The following is a 20099-nucleotide window of genomic DNA, read 5'->3' on the forward strand; positions in this document are numbered from 1 at the left end:
CATAATTAATGGATGACCCCTAATATTAAAATTTTGTTTTTGCTGTGCATCTCTAAAAATTCCAGTTTTTCCTTGATTTGTTTTCCGTCGATCTTGTTTCCCGTACCAATGCTACCGACACCAGGAATGCAGCTCCCAGACCTGGACCCTACCTATCAACCCATCTAATGGATCGGGGACCAACGGCTTTACTTCCCTTCCGAAGGAAGGCGTGATCAGAGATGTTATGCCTCAGAAAATCCCAGCGGCACCGACTGGGATCAAACTCAGGCTCTTTGGGGTGAGAGGCAATCACGCTTACAACTACAACACCGGTGTCGCTTACTCTAAAAAATCTTGTACTAAACAAATGTCTCGATTATAGTTTGATATGTATCTTATCCCAGTAACGTAAATTCATAGAATTATGTTGAGAGTAGCGTAGTAGAACTGCTTTAAAACCAAAACCAGTCAAACAAAGGTTATATAAACTGTTATGGAACATGTGTGTTGCTTGGGTTATACGAAAAAGCATCAGCTTTCAAATGGCCTACATAGTTTTTAAGTTGGTGGTAAACAAACTTATGAAAAACTAATTTCTTAGAAAAAATCTAATATGGCGGCTAATTTAAATAAGGCCGTGAAAAATTCTAAAAATGCCAAATGAAAACCCTGAAGCTTCTCTTTCGAATGGTATTTAAACATTAGGAAAATATGCAAGAATTTTCAGAAATATATCAATTGAAACCATCCAATACTTTAGAACCACGAAAAACTAGTGGGCCGGTTTCAGCAAGAATTACTTACCTTTGGAGCGCTACAATGTTCCCTTAATTTTTGGTAAACGGTAGACAATCTTAAAGCTGTATTCCGGTGTTTATTATAATTAGCATTATTAGACTGTCCGTGGTTATCGATTTTGATTAAAGGAGCGTAGCGACGGGCAACCGAATTTAAGCTCCTGTTTAAAGTTTCTAAGAATAGTTTTCAAAAGAAGGTTCTAAGAGAAGCTTAAGAGTATTTGACTTTTTCCTCTCTCAAGTCCACAGTGGGCCAGGAATGTAATCTAGCAGGAACCAGGGCCCCACAAAGTCAATCGTCAATCGAAAATCGTCAAGTGACGATGAAGCTGTCAACCATTACTTTCAATTGAAAGTAATTCTGTCTTCTCTTCGAGAAGATCCCCGTCAACATCAACAGAACCACTTTCGATCAGTTTTCATACTGTTTGTTTTGGCTTGACTCGTGTTCATTTCTTCTTCATTGTCAAATGAACTTACATTTGCATTAAAGCGAAGCTGTTCGATCTAAATTCGCGCAGTTTTTATGACTTTTGTTGATTTTCACTCGGTTCATTTAAGCGTATGCGCATAGATCTGTGCACGTGGATGTCAAATTTATCATTGTCGGTGGTTTGTTTACCCATCAATATGGGTATTTTTTTTAAATCGGGGCGACGTCTAGAGATCAAAAATTGATATGCGACGCCATTTAGAAATCCATGATGGCGGCTTCCGTTTTCTGATTAAGTGGGAAATACTGTCATATACTCATCAATATAGGTAGTATTTGACAAATACTCATCAATATAGTATAGGAGATGGTGTCTAGAAGCCGGAAATCGATATCCGATGCCATTTTGTAATCCAAGACGGTGGCTTCCGATTTGCGGAAAAGTGTCAAATATCCTAAAATATGGTTATCTTCAGAATGGGGATGAGACGTAGATGCCGAAAATTGATGCCACGCCGTCTTTAAATCTAATATGACGGCTTTGGTTCGGAAAAAAAACTGTGAAATACTTCAAATACCGATCAATGTGAGTTTTTTGGAATAGGGCTGACATCTAGAAGTCAGAAATCGATGTCCGACACCATCTTGAAATTCGAGATGGTGGCTTCCGATTTCAGAAGAACTGTCAAATAGCCTACAAACGGTACGAAAATCGATTTTCAGCATCTACGCGTCGTCCTCGTTCCGAAAATACCCAGATCTTAGGATATTTGACGCTTTTTGTGAAAACCGATGGCCGCCATATTGGATTCCAAAATGGAATATCGATTTTCGGCATCCACACGTTGTCCCCATTCCGAAAATACCCATTTTGTAGGGTATTTGAAACTTTCTGAAACCCTATGGCCGCCATATTGGAGTCCAACATAGCATCGGATATCGATTTTCGGCAGCCACGCGCTGTGTCCGTTCCGAAAATACCCATATTTTAGGGTATTTGACACGTTTAATGAAACTTGATGACCACCACCTTGGGTTCCAAAATGGCGTCGAATATCTATTTTCGGCATCTACTCGTCGTCCCAGTTCCGAGCATACCCATATTGTAGGATAGTTAACGGTTTCTGATTCCTGATGGCCGCCTTATTGGATTCCAACATAACGTTGGATATCGATTTTTGGCATCTACGCGCTGTTCCCGTTCTGAAAATACCCATATGTTAGGGTATTCGACGCATCATAAAACCAATGGCCACTATCATGAAATCCAAAATGGCGTCAGGTATCGATTTTCAGCAGGTACGCAGCATCCCAGTTCCGAACATATCCTATTGTAGGGTATTTGGTCTCGTTAATTTAATTTTCGTTTTATATAAAATAATATATTATTACTACACATATTCCGGATGCCTGCGTCGCCAGGTCGTGACAAGTCGAATGAGCCCCGAATTGAAGTGGAAGTCGAGGGGGCCGACACATCTAAATCTCAAGTAGATGCTCAACAAATCTCCCACTAGCGAATCAATCTTCGAAAAATCTTCTTTCATTTCTCGCATCTACTTGCATCGCGCATCATCTTTTTGCAGAAAATCTTCAGAATCGTCGTCAATCTTCTTTCTATCTACTCAGCGTGCACACAGCTAGCCACAGCCAAACACAATCTTTCCTGCATCGTAGATAGATTCGTCCCCCTCGGTGAAAGTGGAAAAAACGAAGGAAGCAGTTTTCGAGTCATTCATTGCGTCAAATGAAACAAGTCTTTGCTTCAAATGAAATGAACTGAAGCACTTGACAAACATAGTAGTATGTGTCGTGTGTTCAACCGTTTTACCACGTCTTCGACTTTCATCTGTCACGTTCCATTAATAAAAATAGGTTCCGTGAAGTGCTCAGTTAGTAAATTATAGGTGGTAGTAAGAAATAGAATAAGGTCGTATTTTGTTTAGTCTTAAGTTAATAATGTATCATTTGGAATGTACTGTTCTGTTGATGCGAAAAGATGAGGAGGTTTTATACCCATTTGAGAAAAAAAGCTTTTATAAGCTCCACTCAAATGGGCTTTTCCCTGCTCCCAATAAAGAATAAAGAAAGAAAGAACAAAACAAGTGATAACAGTCCAGTCATGTTTGAAAAGAGGAATGTTCATCGTGACTCGATAACAAGAAAACACGATGACTTAAGGTACGTTTAGACTATCTGATTTGTTGGTCTGATTCGAGCGGACTACTCGATAATTTTGTCGGATGCAATGTTCGGATGCGTTCACACTTTTTCGTCAAGCTGATAAGATTTGACGTTTGATTTGTCGAACGAAATAGGTTTGCGTTTAATTTTCATTCGACTCATCCAGCAAAATAGCCGCAAGTTAGGTGAAAATATTTTTTTCTTAAATTTCACGGATCAAAACACAAATCAAGCGTTCTTTAACGGTTCAATTAAAGAACGCTTGATTTGTGTTTTCATGGCATCCAGCAGTAACCCTAATAAAATGTGTATGGTTATTTTGCTTAACGTCGTGACCAGGGTATCATCCAAACAATTTGTGTAATAGTTCAATAATTTGGGTTATCGTTCGGGTATGGTATTTTATTTATTAGTTAAGGTAAACCAATTTCACTATTCAATAATGTCCTGTGTATGGTTTGAATGATTTTTATTTTTCAGTGTGATTGACCGAAAGATGCCGTAATGGATATTTGGATCATGGCATGGTCAACAAAACAGTGTTTATATAATACGAAGCATGTATTGTATAAGAATAAGCATGCCAGACAGCAGGTCTGAGAGCCTACTAAGATTTTTTTTAGAGCTTCAGAGAGGTTGGAGATCTGTTGAGCTTCAGGGTAGTATGTAGATCTTGAGAACAGAACTACAAACAAATTAAAAGAAATTTACAGAATTTCATAAAAAATTCACAAGAAAGGTCGTAGATCCTCAAGAAATCCTTCGAAGAAATTTTCAAAACTTCAAGCAAGCTAAAATAATTTCAGATCTATAAACTATAAGCAAAATTTTGCAAATCTTCAGGGAAATTCGCATAGCTTCAGACAAGCCCAATAATCTACAGTGAAATATAAAGTATTTCACAGAAGTTTGGAGATCTACTGAAACATTATTCAACATCAGAAAAGTTCATAGATCTTCAGAACAAAGCTACAGAACTTTGAAAAAAATAGCAGAACTTCTGAAAAAAATCAGAATGGTCATGGATCTTCAGATAAAGTGTGCAGATTTTCTTATACATTTTTAGAATCTGAGAAATGTTAATGGATCTTCAATAAAATTGTTGTGCAAGTTCAGGGAAGTTCGGCGATTTATTTTTTTTTACGATTTCAGGAAAATTTTTAGATCTTGAGAGAGACATTTAAAACTTCAAGGAAGCTCAAAAATTATCAAATAAATTTTGAGAACTTTAGGTAATTTAGAAGATCTTCAGGGAAGCCCGAGAGCATACAAAGGAATTTACAAAACTTCAGAGAAGTTTGCAGATCTACTGAGAAAAAAATATTGAGCTTAAGGTTTTTTTTTCAAAGATCATGGGAATAAAACAACGGAGCTTCAGACAACTTTACAGAACTTTAAAGATATTTGCAGGAATTTTTCAGAAAGTTTCACAAATTCAGACAAATGTGAGATCTTCAGAAAAAATCGTTAAATGTCAGAAAAGTAGCTCAATTCCAAAAACAAATCGCAGCGAAGTACAAAAGTACAAGATTTTGCAGAACTCCATGGAAGTTGGAAATAGATAGTTCTGAACAACTTCAGAGAAGTCCGTAGACCTTAAGAGAAGTCTGTAGAACTTCTGAAGTTCGTACGTTTTTATAAAAATTAGCAAAACTTCAGTAAAATTTACAGATCTTCGGGAAAGTTTGCCGATCTTTAGAAGTGTTTACACAACTTCTGAGATATTCGTAAATCTTCAGATAAACGTTTAAAACTTCAGCGAAGTTCAAATATTATCACATTATTTGTAAAGCTTGGGGTAGTTTCAAAGAATTTCTGATAAATCTACAGAACTTAATGGAAATTCAAGAATCCAAAAAGAGATTTACAAAACTTTAGAAAAGTTCGGAGATCTACTGTGAAATTTATTGAACTTCAGGGCAGTTTGCAGATTTTTAGAGCAGAAGTACAGAAGTTCAGAAAACTTTACAGAATTTGAAATTAATTTTAGGTGCTTCAGAAAAGTTTAGAGGGTAGATCGTAAATATATTGAAAAATGTGCAGATGTTTAAATAAATTTTCAGAATTTTATTACGTTTCTTTTGAGCGATATTTACAGAACTTCAGGCAAGTTCGCTGATCTTTTGAGATATTTGCACAGCTTCAGAAAAAATAGTAAAACTTCAGAAAACTTCCGGAATTAAATTCTTTAGGAAATTGTGTAGATGTTCAGAGATATTTGCAGGTATTCATTGAATCATGAAAATCTGCAGAGAAAATTACAGAACTTTCGAGAAGTTCGTAGCTTATTATAAATTTTGTGAACATCAGAGATAATTGTTGATCTTTAGGGATTCAGGAACTTTGTAGATTTTTAGGAAAATTAGCAGAACTTCTGAAGAACACACATAACACCAAAGAAATCTGTAGAACTACCGAGAAATTTGCAGATCGTCAGGAAAGATTGTTGATCTTTAAAGTAATTTTACCGGAGAACAGAAAAAAAAAACTTCAGGGACGTCCGAAGGTCTTCAAAGAATTTTGCAGAATTGAGTTGTTAACAGAAATTTACAGAACTCAAGGAATCGTGTAGATCTAGTGAGAACGTTTCCCACTAGCTTGTCTAAAGTTGGTATCGACATCCTGGAGAAGTTTTGAAATCCATTTTCTTCTTCATATCGCAGCTCGTGAAGGACAAGATGAGCCAGATCCCTGTCGGTGTTCCTCCTGAGCAACCATTTCCTACTTCACAAAGCTCACCTTCTCCTTCTAATTTTATTTAAAATAATAAAAGCAAATACGACTGCCGAAACTAGAGCAATTTTCCGGTAATTCATGATGGAAGTTTTTACTTTTGATTCCTGATACAGTTTTGTTTTGAAATCTAAATTGACAGTTCTTTCGACATGTGCAAGCAGTGTGAACACCAGCAAACAGGGGGGTTCGACAAAGTGTGAACGGAAGTAAATTCGAGCAGATTTTTCATTATGGTGGCGGTCAAAATCAGACCATGAAATCAGATAGTCTAAACGGACCTTTACACGAAAATGATATTGCTCGAAATGAAGCGATTCTGTGGAGAGTTCATTTTCTTTTCTTTGTTTCGAAAATGCAGAACCCTGGCAGGAACAAATAATAACGCTCTGGGATTGCATCCAATTGAATTGACATCTTCAGTGAAGTTTCTTGGATAAGTTTGGACTACAATTTCGTGGATGGAAGAGTTTAGTTGTGGCTTCAAAGATGGCGCAGCGATACAAACTTTGTTATTTCACAAGATAGAGGTTTGCTGACTTGAGCAAAGTTGTAGATCATATAAATTTATGAAATTCTAATTCAAATATGGGTCATGCCCGAGGTCATTCCAGCTCAAGTGGGTATAGAATTTAAATAGTTATGGTCGATGTCACCGATTTGAGCCAAACTTAGCCAAAATGCTTAGTTTGGAATTCTGAATAAACGCCTTTTTGATTTTACTCTAGATTCCTAGATTCCTCTCGGCTACAACCCTGGATTTACGAGATTTAAAAAAAAATCTTCTTTCAGAAGAGATTACTCCACAACCAAATAAGCCATTCGTGATCTTAGAACGACAATGAAGTTTTTTAATGTAGATTCACATAGGTGCATACATTTTGTTTTTGTTATAGTAACTACAGTAGACAGACTGATTACCGGCAGGTATCAACATTGTCAAAAAATGGTCTATTTTCACCTTGGGCGGGATTTTTTATTTCTTAATGTTTTGGGCTCAGATTTTCCCCACACTTTGTTAAACTCTTCTACTTGATGGGTTTCCAAAGGTAAATTATTTGGACAAATAGTTTATAAGATATGACCAGATGAGTGAGTGGTAGTTTTGAGCTTTTCTGATGGAAAATCAATGCTATTTAATATTTTTTTTTATTTTTTCTTGAATTACTTCACGCCTATGGCACAATAATATTTTTATGTTATTTTTCTCATGTTCCGGGCAGGATTCTCATTATTTAAAATCATAACTAGCTCATTTATTTACTACTGTCCATAATTTAAATGTGGTCCTAAAAGTGAAAAATACGTTCCTATGGTGTGGTGAAAATTTGAGCCCAAAATATTAAGAAATAAAAAATCCCGCCTGTTGAGGAATGACATCTCCGTCCCCTTTAAACTACAACTCTGATGTCCACTGGACATAACTGCGACCACTTCCTATTGTTCTGCCGATCATCCATACAGTAAATAAGTCAGAGCAGAAACTGGTAAGAAGCCTGAAATGATAAACAAACCTTCGTGTCTACCTACAATAATGCTGGGTTTAGACTAGGCAAGTCAAATGATCAACTCAGTTGAATTCAATTGGCTTGAAAAGTTGAGCCTGGTTCAACTTTTTTCAATTCAAGTGAGTTGATCAAGTCAGTTGAATGGCATGGTTTACACGTTCAATTCGCGTTCAAGTCAGTTGAATTCAACTGATTTGATCAATTGACTTGCCCTGTCTAAACCCAGCTTAAGAGTAGCCGATACGGAGTGAGATGCCAGGCTGTATGGGAGATTGTAGGAGTCCCTGCGAATATGCTCGTGGGAGTTGAGCCAGTAGAAAGAGAGAGATCTCATTCTCCCTGTTCCAACGGCTGGCCCCGAACGTCATCGATCGTCGGTCTGTGGATGACCAGTGGTATTTTAGGAGCAAATAGTTAGTTAGTATTCTTCGATCGTTAGCACCGGTCAAGAGTCACGCAATCGCATGGCTAGTTTTTTTATATCGTTTAGATTAAGTATCCATTGTTAGTTTAAGGCAATAAATGTAGTTTGTGTAGTTAGTGTTTTTTTTTTTGGTTAAATAGAGTGTTTTAATTAAGCCAAAAACCTATGTATTACTGCTATTAACCCATTCGAGAGACCGAGTGTTGAGGATCCACTCAGTCGAAGGAGCCAATTATCCAGTTCCCCAACACCGCCCAAGGTGACAATAAGTTATTTTTGACAATTTTGATACCTGCCGTTAATCAGCCTGTTCACTGTAGTTAATATAACCAAATCAAAATGTGGTTACACTTATTGAATTTTCATTAAAAAACCTTCAAATCGACGTTCTAAGATCACGAATAGCGTATTTGTTTGTGCAGTAATGCAGGGTTGTAGCCGAGAGGGATCAAGGCACTTCAGAGCAAAATCAAAAAAGGCGTTTGTTCAGAATGCCAAAATAAACGTTTTGACCAAATTTGGCTCAAGTCGGTGACATCGACCACAATTTTTTAAATTATGTCCCCACTTGAGCTGTAATGCCCCATATTTGGATTAGAATTTCATAATTTTTTACGATCTTCAACTTTGACCAATATCTCAAATTATACTTCTGAGATATTTTGAGGAATTAAAGTCTACATCAACTTTTTGTATAATTCATGACATTTTGCGCACACTTGCGCAATTTTTTAGAAAATTAATTTAGAAGATTATGAATTATTTCAAATTTTATGAAATACGGGAAATAGATGTAGTGTGGGCCTAAATGCCCCTAATTTGAGCCCAATCTTAGATCAATTGGCCAACATTAGAGCCATTTCCCCTATATATTTATTTATACTCTAAAAATTATAGCATTGATCTGGAAATATTGTTGAAATTGATCAATACCGATCGAGGAAAAATTATAAAAGTATTATTTTGATCGAATGTTTAAAATATAATACTGAAAATGTGAATTTCAGGCAAATTTTATAAAATTTAATTTATCTCAGTTATTTGAAGATGTACAGATTTTATGTCTTCGGCAACTGTTCATAAAAAAAGTTTGTATCGCTGCGCCATCTTTGCGGACAAAACATGAACTATTTTTATTCACCAAATTGTGGTTCTAACTGAATTGGATGCAATCCCAAAGCGTTGTTAATTTCTTTCTGCTAGATTTCATTCCTGGCCAACTCACTTCGCGTTAGGTATAAACACATGGTTAGAGTTATACAACTGAGTAGATTCGCATCCATATACAGGGTTCGACTGGCCTTTTTCCTTCTACGTTTGATCCACACTTTGGAATCATCGTGCGCAGATAATGAGATTTCCGGCCAGCTGATTTTCTTACTCTGTAAATTTAGATATTTACATCCATCATGTTGCGTTACCTTCAAACCACGTGCTCGAGTCAGGCCCCTGATAAATGTTACGAATAAAGTTTACTCTCCCAAACCATTGCACAACACAAAACTGAATTGTCCACCTTTCCGTCCCGATAATAGCCACAACGTGTCGATTGTCACTGTCAGCCCATATTCTAATTAAAACGAAACCAATATTTCTCTCTTATCTCATCACTCCACAGTGCTGCCGTGTGCTTCACCAAGATGAACCTCAACCTGTACCGGTTGGAGAAGCGCAAGATGACGGTAGTGAAGATTTTCGAGGAGGTAGCAGCCAAACGGCCGTCCAAGGTGGCCCTCCTTATGGACGACCAGCGGTTGACCTTTGGCGAGGTGAAGCAGCTCTCCGATCGGGTTGCCAGCTACTTCCACTCGAAAGGCTTCTCCAAGGGCGACACGGTGGCGCTGATGATGGAAACCCGCACCGAGTATCCGTGCATCTGGCTGGGCCTGGCCAAACTGGGCGTCGTAACAGCCCTGATCAATACCAATCTGCGGCGGGAAACGCTGAGGCACTCGATTGCGGTGGCTAATTCGAAAGCAATCATCGTCAGCTCTGAACTGGCCGAAGGTAAGTGTACGATGAAAGTGCTGTCTGAGTTCTGGATCTGCACCCGGCAGAGCGCTGCTCCTTGTGAGACGTACGTTTAGGTTAGAGCGAACGCTTGGCTGGTTAGAGTAGCCGGTAGAAAATGGAATCTGTCAATCATCGGCGGATGAAATGCACGGATGCTTTGGCAGGAGTTGGGCTTGTCCTTTGTGGAATTTTTGTTTGTGTGGGTGTGTGTGTGTTATGATGCTACTGTAGAATAGCCTCTGAGAACGCGAGCGGACGTCGTCTGCAAATGACATGGTTTCTTGTTGTTAGCCGGTCTGTTTTGATTCGATAAGAACAGATTAAAGACTCTGTCCATCCCATGCGGGATTGGTTGGAGCGGATTAGGATAATTTGAGTAGCTGTCGAATTTTATCGGCTTGGAGCATTATTCCAAGGAAATTCTGATTTTATAATCGTGTTTAAAAGGCACATTTAAATCGTGATAATTTGTCTTTTGCAGCCGTTGCAGAAGTAACGGACCAGGAAGGAGTCAAAGGACTGCCAATTTTCTTATATGGCAATGAACATTCGTCTGAATCCAGCAAAAATGATCAGTTACCAGGTAAGTACCGTATTTCATACTATCTCACCTATGCATGCTTGCATCCTTCTCCACCTACCAATGTCTTGTTTCGTTTAACACAAAGTTTCGTGTGAGCCTTGGTAGATTCCCATTATCAGCACTGTCCGAAACGGCTGCCATTTTCCCATAAACTGCACACATTCGGATCTCGATGATGTATTTCCCGGTATGGTCCACTTCCTTTCATTCACACATCCCCTCCCCCACATTCTCTGAATGCAGAGTAGAGAAAAAATCTCCCCAATTGGTTCCCGCACTGTCCAGGACTAAACATTTTCCCATGGTTTTAAGCACCTTCCATTCGGTTTCGGTGAAACTCCCCATCTCCTTGCTTGCAACTGCAGCATCAAGAATTTCCAAAAGTAGCTCACGAAAGATGTGTCTTTCACTGGAACCCCCCGCACCTAAACGTATATAATAGATAATCATAAATCATTCTCTCATGAGGAAAAAGCCCCCCCCCATTCCTTGCCGCTCCGTCTCGTCATTCGGTTTGGTGCTTGAGCTGAAGTTCTTTTCCTTTTTTCTTTCAGAAGCCGACAACCTAAGACAAGCTTTGGACAATGTACCGAGTGTAGATTTAAGCGCTCTGTGGGATGATGTATCACCGAGAGATAAATTAGTTTACATTTACACCTCCGGAACGACGGGAATGCCGAAGGCGGCCGTGATCACCAATTCCAGGTGAGCAAGTGGTGTGGGCGCGATACCACGTTATGATGGGGGTGTAAGAATCAGTCTGGGATAAAAGGAGATCAAGAAAGCTTTCTTGATCCCCTTTTATCCAAGACTGATTTCCATGGAGGAAAATAAAATGTTGTTTTTGCATTTTGATCAATTTGGATTAATGGATTAGTGGTGCAGTAATGATCCGATTTTGCCAGTACCCTCTTCTCTAATGTTCCACGAAAACCATGAGTTTTTTCAGTGGTCTTATTGCACCAAAGTATATTTTGTACAGTCTTCCTGAAGACGAATGAGAAAGATTTGGAATTACGGTTATGTGAATGTGACCTTTTGAAAGATTAAATTCTGATACGTGGAGGGGCAGACCAAATCGGGTCACTACTGTACTCTGAGGATAGCTAAATAAGTAAATGTTTAGCTCGAATTGTTCAAAATTCAGTCAAGCCCATCTTCTCTAATTTACCATCCCCTTACTAAAAAGTCAAAATCTTCATTATTCCTTCCAGATTCATCATGATGGGCACCGGTTGCTACTACATGCTGGCTCTTCGTGACGACGATATCATTTACAACGCCCTGCCCCTGTACCACTCCGCCGGCGGAATGGTTGGCATCGGAAGCGTCCTGCTGTGCGGATTAACGGCTGCCCTTCGGAAAAAGTTTTCCGCGTCCAACTTTTACCCGGACTGCATCAAGTACAACTGCACGGTGAGCTCCAAAGTGACAACAAATTGCCTATAGAACTGCATATTCACAGTTTTGTTCTTCTTCCGCGTACAGGTTGCCCAATACATTGGCGAAATTTGCCGATTCGTTTTGACGACCCCACCGAAACCGACCGACACGCAGCACAAGGTCCGGATGATGTTTGGCAATGGACTGCGACCGCAGATCTGGACCCAATTTGTGTCACGCTTCAGCATCAGCCAAATTGCTGAATTTTATGGATCGACCGAAGGAAACTCGAATCTGAGTGAGTGACGGCTTTTTTCCCGGCTTCTTCTTCTTCTTCTGGACTCTTTCTAATGGGGGGCTCCACAAATGAAGGGAGCTGGTCGGGGGTAGTTTTGTTCTGATGTTGATTGATGACTTGTTTGTGTTTTCTTGCGTGTTTCTGCTCTCAATTGCAGTGAATCTGGACAACACGGTGGGAGCAGTTGGTTTCGTTCCCGCCTTTGCGAGGACATTCTACCCGGTGACGTTGGTGAAGTAAGAAACCGTGCGGGGGAAACATTCTGGATGAATAACAAATTATGATTTTCCTTTCTTCCTCTCGGTTCTGGGTAGATGCGAAGAGGAAACCGGAGAAATCGTGCGTGGTTCCGATGGGTTCTGCATCCGGTGCAAGCCCGGTGAGCCGGGAGTGTTTGTTGGAAAGATAAACCTGAAGAATGCACTCAGTTCGTTTGTGGGCTATGCCGATAAGACGGCCTCCGAGAAGAAGGTGTTGAGAGACGTGTTCTCCAAGGGGGATATGTTCTTCAACTCGGGTGATATTCTAGTGGCGGATCTGTTCGGGTATTACTACTTCAAGGATCGAACGGGAGATACTTTCAGGTAAGCATTTTTAAGGGATTGTCGAGAGTGGCCTAATGATGGAACCAATTCGAGGGAGATTCGAAATTATAGCCTTTCAAATTTAAAATATTATCAAGAGCAATATAGACGGAAATTTGAAGCATGGTTATGGGCAGTGCATTCTTTCTACACTCAACTTAGCTGAAAATGAAGACAACCTTAACAGATAGACCAACTACTTGCATGAATTTGATTTGTGACCAGCGTTACCAGGTCATTTTCAGAAAAATCTGGAACAGTTAAAATATAAAATCTGAAAAAATCTGGAATACTTAAAAAAAATCCCGTTTTTAACATAATGCTATTGAAATCAAAGTTATGTGCCAATTTCCCGTAAAAATCGGTCAGTATGATCCTGGAGTTTATTTAAAGTACTAGAATGGTTATAAATTACATGTTTAAATAAATTATATAAAGCAAATAACTTGATAGCATTGCTGAAATCATGCAAAAGTTGAAAAAATATTGACACAGTGTGCACAAAAAGTTTAAATATCCATTACGCAGAATTTAAAAAATTCAGTCAAATGTGGGTAAAATACTGCAGAAAATATGTTTAGAATTGTTTTTTTATACTGTATCTTTTTTAAAAAGAATGAGAAGCAAAGAATCAAGCAAATTTCATGGGATGGATTTGTTTCAACTATTAATAATCGTTGTAGTCCTTACTATTTGATGCAATACCAGAATTTAAAGATTTTATTAGTTCTAAATAATTCTGATATTACGCTGAGGTTGATCAGATTCAGACAATTTAATTCTTGACATCATACAATACACAACACCCAGTAGACCAGTAGGCAATTTTATTTTGAAGCAAAATTCATCCGGCTGAAGTGGGAATCAAAGTCTAACATCGTGGTACTCACACACAGTTTACCTAAACTACGGATAACTTCACTATTCGCATGACGATTACGTATAATTTTATGCCAAAGAATAATTTTATTATATTACTAAAATGAATGTCTGATAGGTCCATTTTTGAAGTCTCAGGAATTTCCTCGGTCCCCGATCATGAAATTTTTTGTTAGTCTGAATTTACTTGGATCTCTTCACAGGATATTTTCGCCCTTTTTTTAGTTCCATTTGAATCATCCTAGAATTCCATCATACTTTTTTTTCTATATTCCCCTAAAATAATCTTGATAATATCCAAACTTTTCCAGTAACATTATACACAGCAAAAAAAGTTGTTGAATATTACATCGAAACTGCTGCAACCAGGTCAATCCATCGGTTGTGTAATATCACATTGTACGATTTACATCGATTTTGCGAACAAAATTACATCCATTGATGTAATATTGTATCTGCTTTTTGCTATTACAGCATTATTTCATACATCAGCTTGAATTACGTTGATCGATATTACATTTGTTTTTGCTGTGTAAGAGTTCTTAGCTCTTGTAATCTCTTATAAATCACTCTCTAATTCCACAATTCCCTCAAACTGGTAATAATTCCCAAGAATTGGCACAATTTCATAATAATTTCCTTGGTACAATCTTCAGAAAACCATCACGCTCTTCTCAGACTCATCCGATAATTTCCTTTGAACTACTTTGTAGGTAAAAATTGTTTTAAAATCCTATTCAGTATTTCCTAATTAACTTGAATAATTAGGAAATACTGAAGAGGATTGCAAAACAATTTTTACCTACAAAGTAGTTCAAAGGAAATTATCGGATGAGTCTGAGAAGAGCGTGACGGTTATTCTGAAGAGTGTACCAAAGAAATTATTATGAAATTTTTTTCCAGAATTTCATAGAGAAAAATGTCAAATGTCATCAGCTTTGTCAAAATGGTTTTGAATGTTTCCCAGAAATTGCGCATAATTCCGTTGAAATGTCTTAAAATGAATCTCCATAGAAACCGAGGGGGACGACTCTATCTACGCTGCAGGAAAGATTGTGTTGTGCTATGGCTAGCTGCTCGCACGTGAGTAGATAGAAAGAAGATAGATAACGATTCTGACGTTTTCCTGCAAAAAAATGATGCGGGATGCAAGTATATGCGAGAAATGCAAGAAGATTTTTCGAAGATTGATTCGCTAGTGTGAGATTTGTTGAGCATCTAAAATTGAGATTTAGATGTGTCGCCCCCTCGATAGAAACATTGGACAGAATTCAATTGAGATTATTCTCACGATTCGTATCAGCATTCTCCTAAAGTTTCATCATAAGAATTTTCCATGATTTCTCTTCCGGATTGTATTACCTTTATTCACCAAATCTCCATGCAATTGTCATCAGCGTTGACAAGACAATTGACACCGTCTTCAACCAGAGGTTGCACAATGCACAGCCTGTATATTTAACACTAGACAACGGACAACACAACACACCCAGCAGACCAGTAGGAAAATGTTCAGGTAGTCAAAATTTGCACCGGCTGGAGCGGAAATCGAACCCTCACTTCGTGACACTCAATACGCTTGAACGGCGGGTGAAGTCGCACGACCATGAAGCCCACAAATATGGATGGAACTCTACTCAGAATTAGCTTGAATTTTTCGTTTGATTTTACAAGGAATTCACCTTACACTTCACTGTGAACTATTTTCAGAATTACCTTATAACTCCAATAATGTCCAACGTTGACGGACTTTAGTAACGAAGCAAGTTTGGCTTTTGATTTTTTGATTAGATGGCAAATCAATTGCAGTGATATTTTTAAAGCATGTTTAAAAAATCTGGAACCTATTTAAAAATCTGGAAATATACGTGGTCTGTCTGTGTATCTGGCAAGACGACTAAAAATCTGGAAAATCCAGATAAATCTGGAATACTGGCAACGCTGTTTGTGACATAAACACATTCTCTTGATCAAGGCAACCTCTAAGCACAGACAAACAGACATAACACTCGCAAGTTGTTCATCGAACAAGCATTTAACGGTCGATTTAAAAGTATCGTAGTTGGTAGTACCGCCACCTGTGGCGCGCATAGTCAATTCCCTTGCGTTTGACGTTTACACACTACCGCCATCTGTTCAGCGTACTACCCACCACTGTGTATTCAACAGATGGCGGTAATGTTTTAGCGACGATGTTTTACAGTGAGAAATATTCAATGTGTTATGTCTGTTTGTCTGTGCTCTAAGTATCGAAGTCAACCTTTGTTTTTGTTCATTCGTGGCTGGATGTTTATCATCGCCTGTGTTGTTGTCAATATCAATATTCATCTTCATCTTGGTGGGTATGATTTTGAGGATCAAATGCGAAATGAACGTGTTGTATTGGTTTGTAAACACGGCGAATGAGAACGAAACAAATTTGAGTTTAGTTATCTCATAATCGCCAAAAATGCAGGAACTCAGCGATGAGTAAATTTGCCTCGTGTTTTCCCAGGTTTTTCCAGGATTTTCCAGGGAAAAATTCCCAAATTTGAGAAAAGTAAATATTGGATTCACTCAGTCTATTGGTACTACTCCGAGGCTGAATAAAATTTTCATCAATTTCCTCAATTTTCGGCAGATTTTTTTGGTTTTCCACAGGAAACCATGAGACAGATTTTACTCATCGCTGAGTTCCTGCAGTTTTGGCGATTATGATTGAACTAATCTCAAATTTGGGTTGTTCTCATTCGCCGTGTACACAGATTGTTGGAAAATTATTGCCTCGTGCTGAATTGATGGACAATATTCAAAATAGTAATTTTGCCGATAATGAATTTGATTATTTTGCTTTTCACAATCGCTTCTGATTTTGACAATTTTGGGTTGGATAATCAAGCAGTGGTGAATATCAACAAACGCGTACTCGTTGATGTATAATGAACTCATTTGTTCGTTTCGCTCGTACTTCACAGCGAAGATATTCAAAACGAACGCAATTCATCTACACTGGGTTGAAGCGCTACTCCTTGCGTTTGATGGTGAATGATAAAAGCAGACACTGGTTATGGGAAAACCTACTGGTGCAATTTCTTTATGAATTTTCTTAAAAACGTAAATGAGTGTTCCAGGATGGGAATTTAGCAAGACAAAAGTCCTACTGCATTTATCTTAAGTTTTAGAGGTGCAGTGACTTTTGTAAACTTTTCCAGCATAAGAAGCTCCTTCTGTTCACTGTTTTTAAAATTTGGGTGGTCCTCAACTTATTGTTGTAGAAAACTAACATTTTTATTTTTGAAAATAAATGTACTTCTGCTAATTTGTAGCTGGGATGATTTCAAGCTACTTTTCTGGTGAAACATTTTTTCTATGCTCTACCAATCTCATTTTGGAACATTTTTTCCTAATTGAGTTAGGGTGGTCCTGAAAAATTCACCCCTATCTTTTTTTATTTTTGTTGTTCCGTGAAAGTCAGTTTGGGACATAGCTTCTATTTTCCAGCGGTTTCCACCATACTGGGATTCGGGAAATATTTATTTGATATCGTGGGAAGTCCCGGGACTCTGGGAAGTGAATGAAGAAAGTAAATTGTTTTAACAGTCGTATGTTTATAATTTTTTATGGGTGTTCTGAAATGTATGTTTGATTTTTTCACCTCCTAATTCTTCGGAGAAAAAATAAGATTTCTTGAATACTTGAATACAGATTTGAAGATATATATATTCATAATTTTTTACTTCAAATGATCTTTATTTATTTTTTGTTTTCCTTGATTTGTTTTCCGTCGATCTTGTTTTCCGTGCTAACCACCAATAAGGTGATCCAAGAGACGTTTCTCAGTGGAACTGACAACAAGAAATCAAGAGTGTGTGAGTGATCTAGTGTTAAAGCAGAAATTCATATGAGAGTGAACTGTCAGTTCTATTATTATTATCTCTATTTAGGAGATTTTCAGCCGCAGGCTGGTTCATCTCCAAACTGTCAGTTCTACTGTGATCTGTCAAAAGTTCTTGGTAAACAAAAAGATCAGCTGATCGCAACTGTCTCGTGGACAGCCTTATGCCACCGACGCCAGGGAGGCAGCTCCTACACCTGGACCCTACCTATCGACTCGTCAACTCATGAACCGGCGACCAACGGCTTTACTTCTCGAAGGAAGGCGTGATCAGAGATGTTATGCCTCAGAACATCTCGGCGGTGCCGACTGGGATTGAACCCAGGTCTGCTGGGGTGAGAGGTAATCACGCCCACCGGTGCCGCTGATCTTTATTTCTTGTATTTGTGTTGTTTTCATGTATGAAATATCAAGTGACACACACTTTTCAACTTTAGTACATTTGAAATTTTAATTATGATGTACAGTTCCTAGTCCTATCAGGCCTGTTTAACCTAAAGCCCTACAGTAAAAGTATGGACGACTGTCACCACAAACCTGAAAAAAAACTGTTCCAATCGAGCAAAGCGGTGCATTTTGACGGTTCGATTGGAACGACTTTTGACAGACGTCCATACTTTTACTGTAGGGCTTAGTTTAACCCTCTGTTACTCGCGCTGTTGTACCATAGAGATAACTCTTAGACTAGCAACATAGAGGTAACTCTAAGACCAGAAGGTCCCGAAGAAATGTGCTCAACTTTTTGGCTCAGTTCTGGTACTATTTTCGGTCCCAAGCTAATCGGTGCATCCCTCGAAACATGGGAAAATCCACGAACCCCTCATTTTATCTGTCAAACTTTCATAGAGAATCAGAACAAACATAGTGTAGTACTAGAATTTGGACTGGAATGGGGTTCGTTAATCGATTTACTTGGGACCAATAGGCTAGTCAAGTACACACAAAAAACTATCGTTAGTAAAATTGAAAAATCCATTGGTAGAATTAAAAGTTATCGTTGGTTCTTTTTGGTAGAAAGTCTTTAGCTTTCAAAACAAAAGTCAGCTAACTGTCAATTCAAAAGTAACTCGTTTTTTACTTTTAAAAGTTGAAACTTTCAAATCGAATTGCAGAACTGTCAATATAAAAACCTATTTTGTTAAATAGACTCATGAAAGAATTTAATTTAAAAGATGTGCAGTTTTATCGCAATGATTTATGTTTTCATCTCAAATATGAATTCTTTTTAATTCAATTGCTTTTTACTTTGAAAGAAATAAAGCATAGACATATTTAATTATATATAATTTAGTTTATTTATATGATGCTGACTGAAAGGGCACGGCATTATGGAACTTGAAGCATGGGAAGCGTTTTACGCAAATATACAGTTGGCTCAACGGCTGTTTATGGTGATGGTGAGAGTAGCCTTCCTTTCCGGCAAGTCTGACGAGGCTGCTGAAAATCAAAACACATCAATTAGGAAAATCGGAACCAAGCAAACTCTTCGAAAATTTCATCATCTTACCTCCAAATCCCGCAGCTGGAGGATTCTTCCGATCCTTCCACTTCATAGCGTAACCACGAATGTCTCCATCTTATTATTTGTATCTTACAGAAGGGAAACAGGCGCACCGGTGGATGAAAATGTGGGAAAGTTCAAGAAACTGCTGCTGCTCATGCTAATTCTCACAGCTGCTTTTGTTTTGTTTGTTTGTTTCGCATGTCCAATATGGCGGGAAACAGAGTACTGTCAAAAACTTCGCAAGGAAGACATTTTTTGACAATTTTACAACTTTTATTCTAAAAAATAGACTTTTAAAATAACAAGCCGAAAATGAAAAAAACACTTTTAAATCAAAAAAAAAAAAAATTATATTTGAAAAATATCATAGTTGAAACTACCAAATTTGGGAAACTTTTAATTTGATCATGCATTATTCTTAAAGCAACAATTTTTGTTTTTTGTGTGTAGTGAGAAAATTTAAAATCGTTAGTTTCCACCGGTTGGTTGTACTTTGTACAACACACATGAGTTTTCCATTGCCATTTCGTTGCTGAGTTACCAATCGATCTGAAACCAACGAGTATTACTCATAGTTGTTCAGGAGGTCAAGGTTTTTTCGAAAGTGGACAGTAGTTCAAAGTTTTCTCACTTTGCGGCGCTACTATACATGTGAAACTCTTGCAAATGAAATATCTCTAGATCCTGACCAGATAGAAAGTAAATGTATTCGCCAAAGTTTTTCAGGAAGTCAAGATCTTTTTGTCAGGTGACAATAGTTTAGAATTTTCTCACTATGCAGCGCTAGTATATAAAGGGTGATACGGTCAAAATTTGGTCAATATCAACTTGACGTATTTCTTTCAATTTTGCATTTAAAAAACCTGAACACCCCTCATTTTGAAGGTGTGTGTGTGTAGAATGTTGCTCCTATTTTGATT

The 20099-nt window shown here is 38.0% G+C and overlaps 2 protein-coding genes across 2 annotated transcripts in view; both read left to right on the forward strand.

Annotated features, from left to right (window-relative positions):
- The window catches only part of LOC135697773 (uncharacterized), a 125497-nt gene that overhangs the window by 57763 nt on the left and 47635 nt on the right, over window positions 1-20099 (forward strand). The window lies entirely within an intron of this gene.
- The window catches only part of Fatp3 (Fatty acid transport protein 3), a 76416-nt gene that overhangs the window by 42734 nt on the left and 13583 nt on the right, over window positions 1-20099 (forward strand). The window contains exons 3-9 of the mRNA XM_065217591.1: window positions 9680-10068; window positions 10556-10657; window positions 11212-11362; window positions 11872-12073; window positions 12146-12338; window positions 12496-12574; window positions 12653-12922. Of these exons, the coding sequence (XP_065073663.1) occupies window positions 9680-10068; window positions 10556-10657; window positions 11212-11362; window positions 11872-12073; window positions 12146-12338; window positions 12496-12574; window positions 12653-12922 (1386 nt within the window). The remainder of the gene's footprint in view (window positions 1-9679; window positions 10069-10555; window positions 10658-11211; window positions 11363-11871; window positions 12074-12145; window positions 12339-12495; window positions 12575-12652; window positions 12923-20099) is intronic.

The sequence above is a fragment of the Ochlerotatus camptorhynchus genome, unplaced genomic scaffold, assembly GCF_037179485.1.
Source record: "Ochlerotatus camptorhynchus isolate MF236.1 unplaced genomic scaffold, CSIRO-AGI_Acam_v1.1 ptg000077l, whole genome shotgun sequence".
In the NCBI taxonomy this organism is placed as follows: domain Eukaryota; kingdom Metazoa; phylum Arthropoda; class Insecta; order Diptera; family Culicidae; genus Ochlerotatus; species Ochlerotatus camptorhynchus.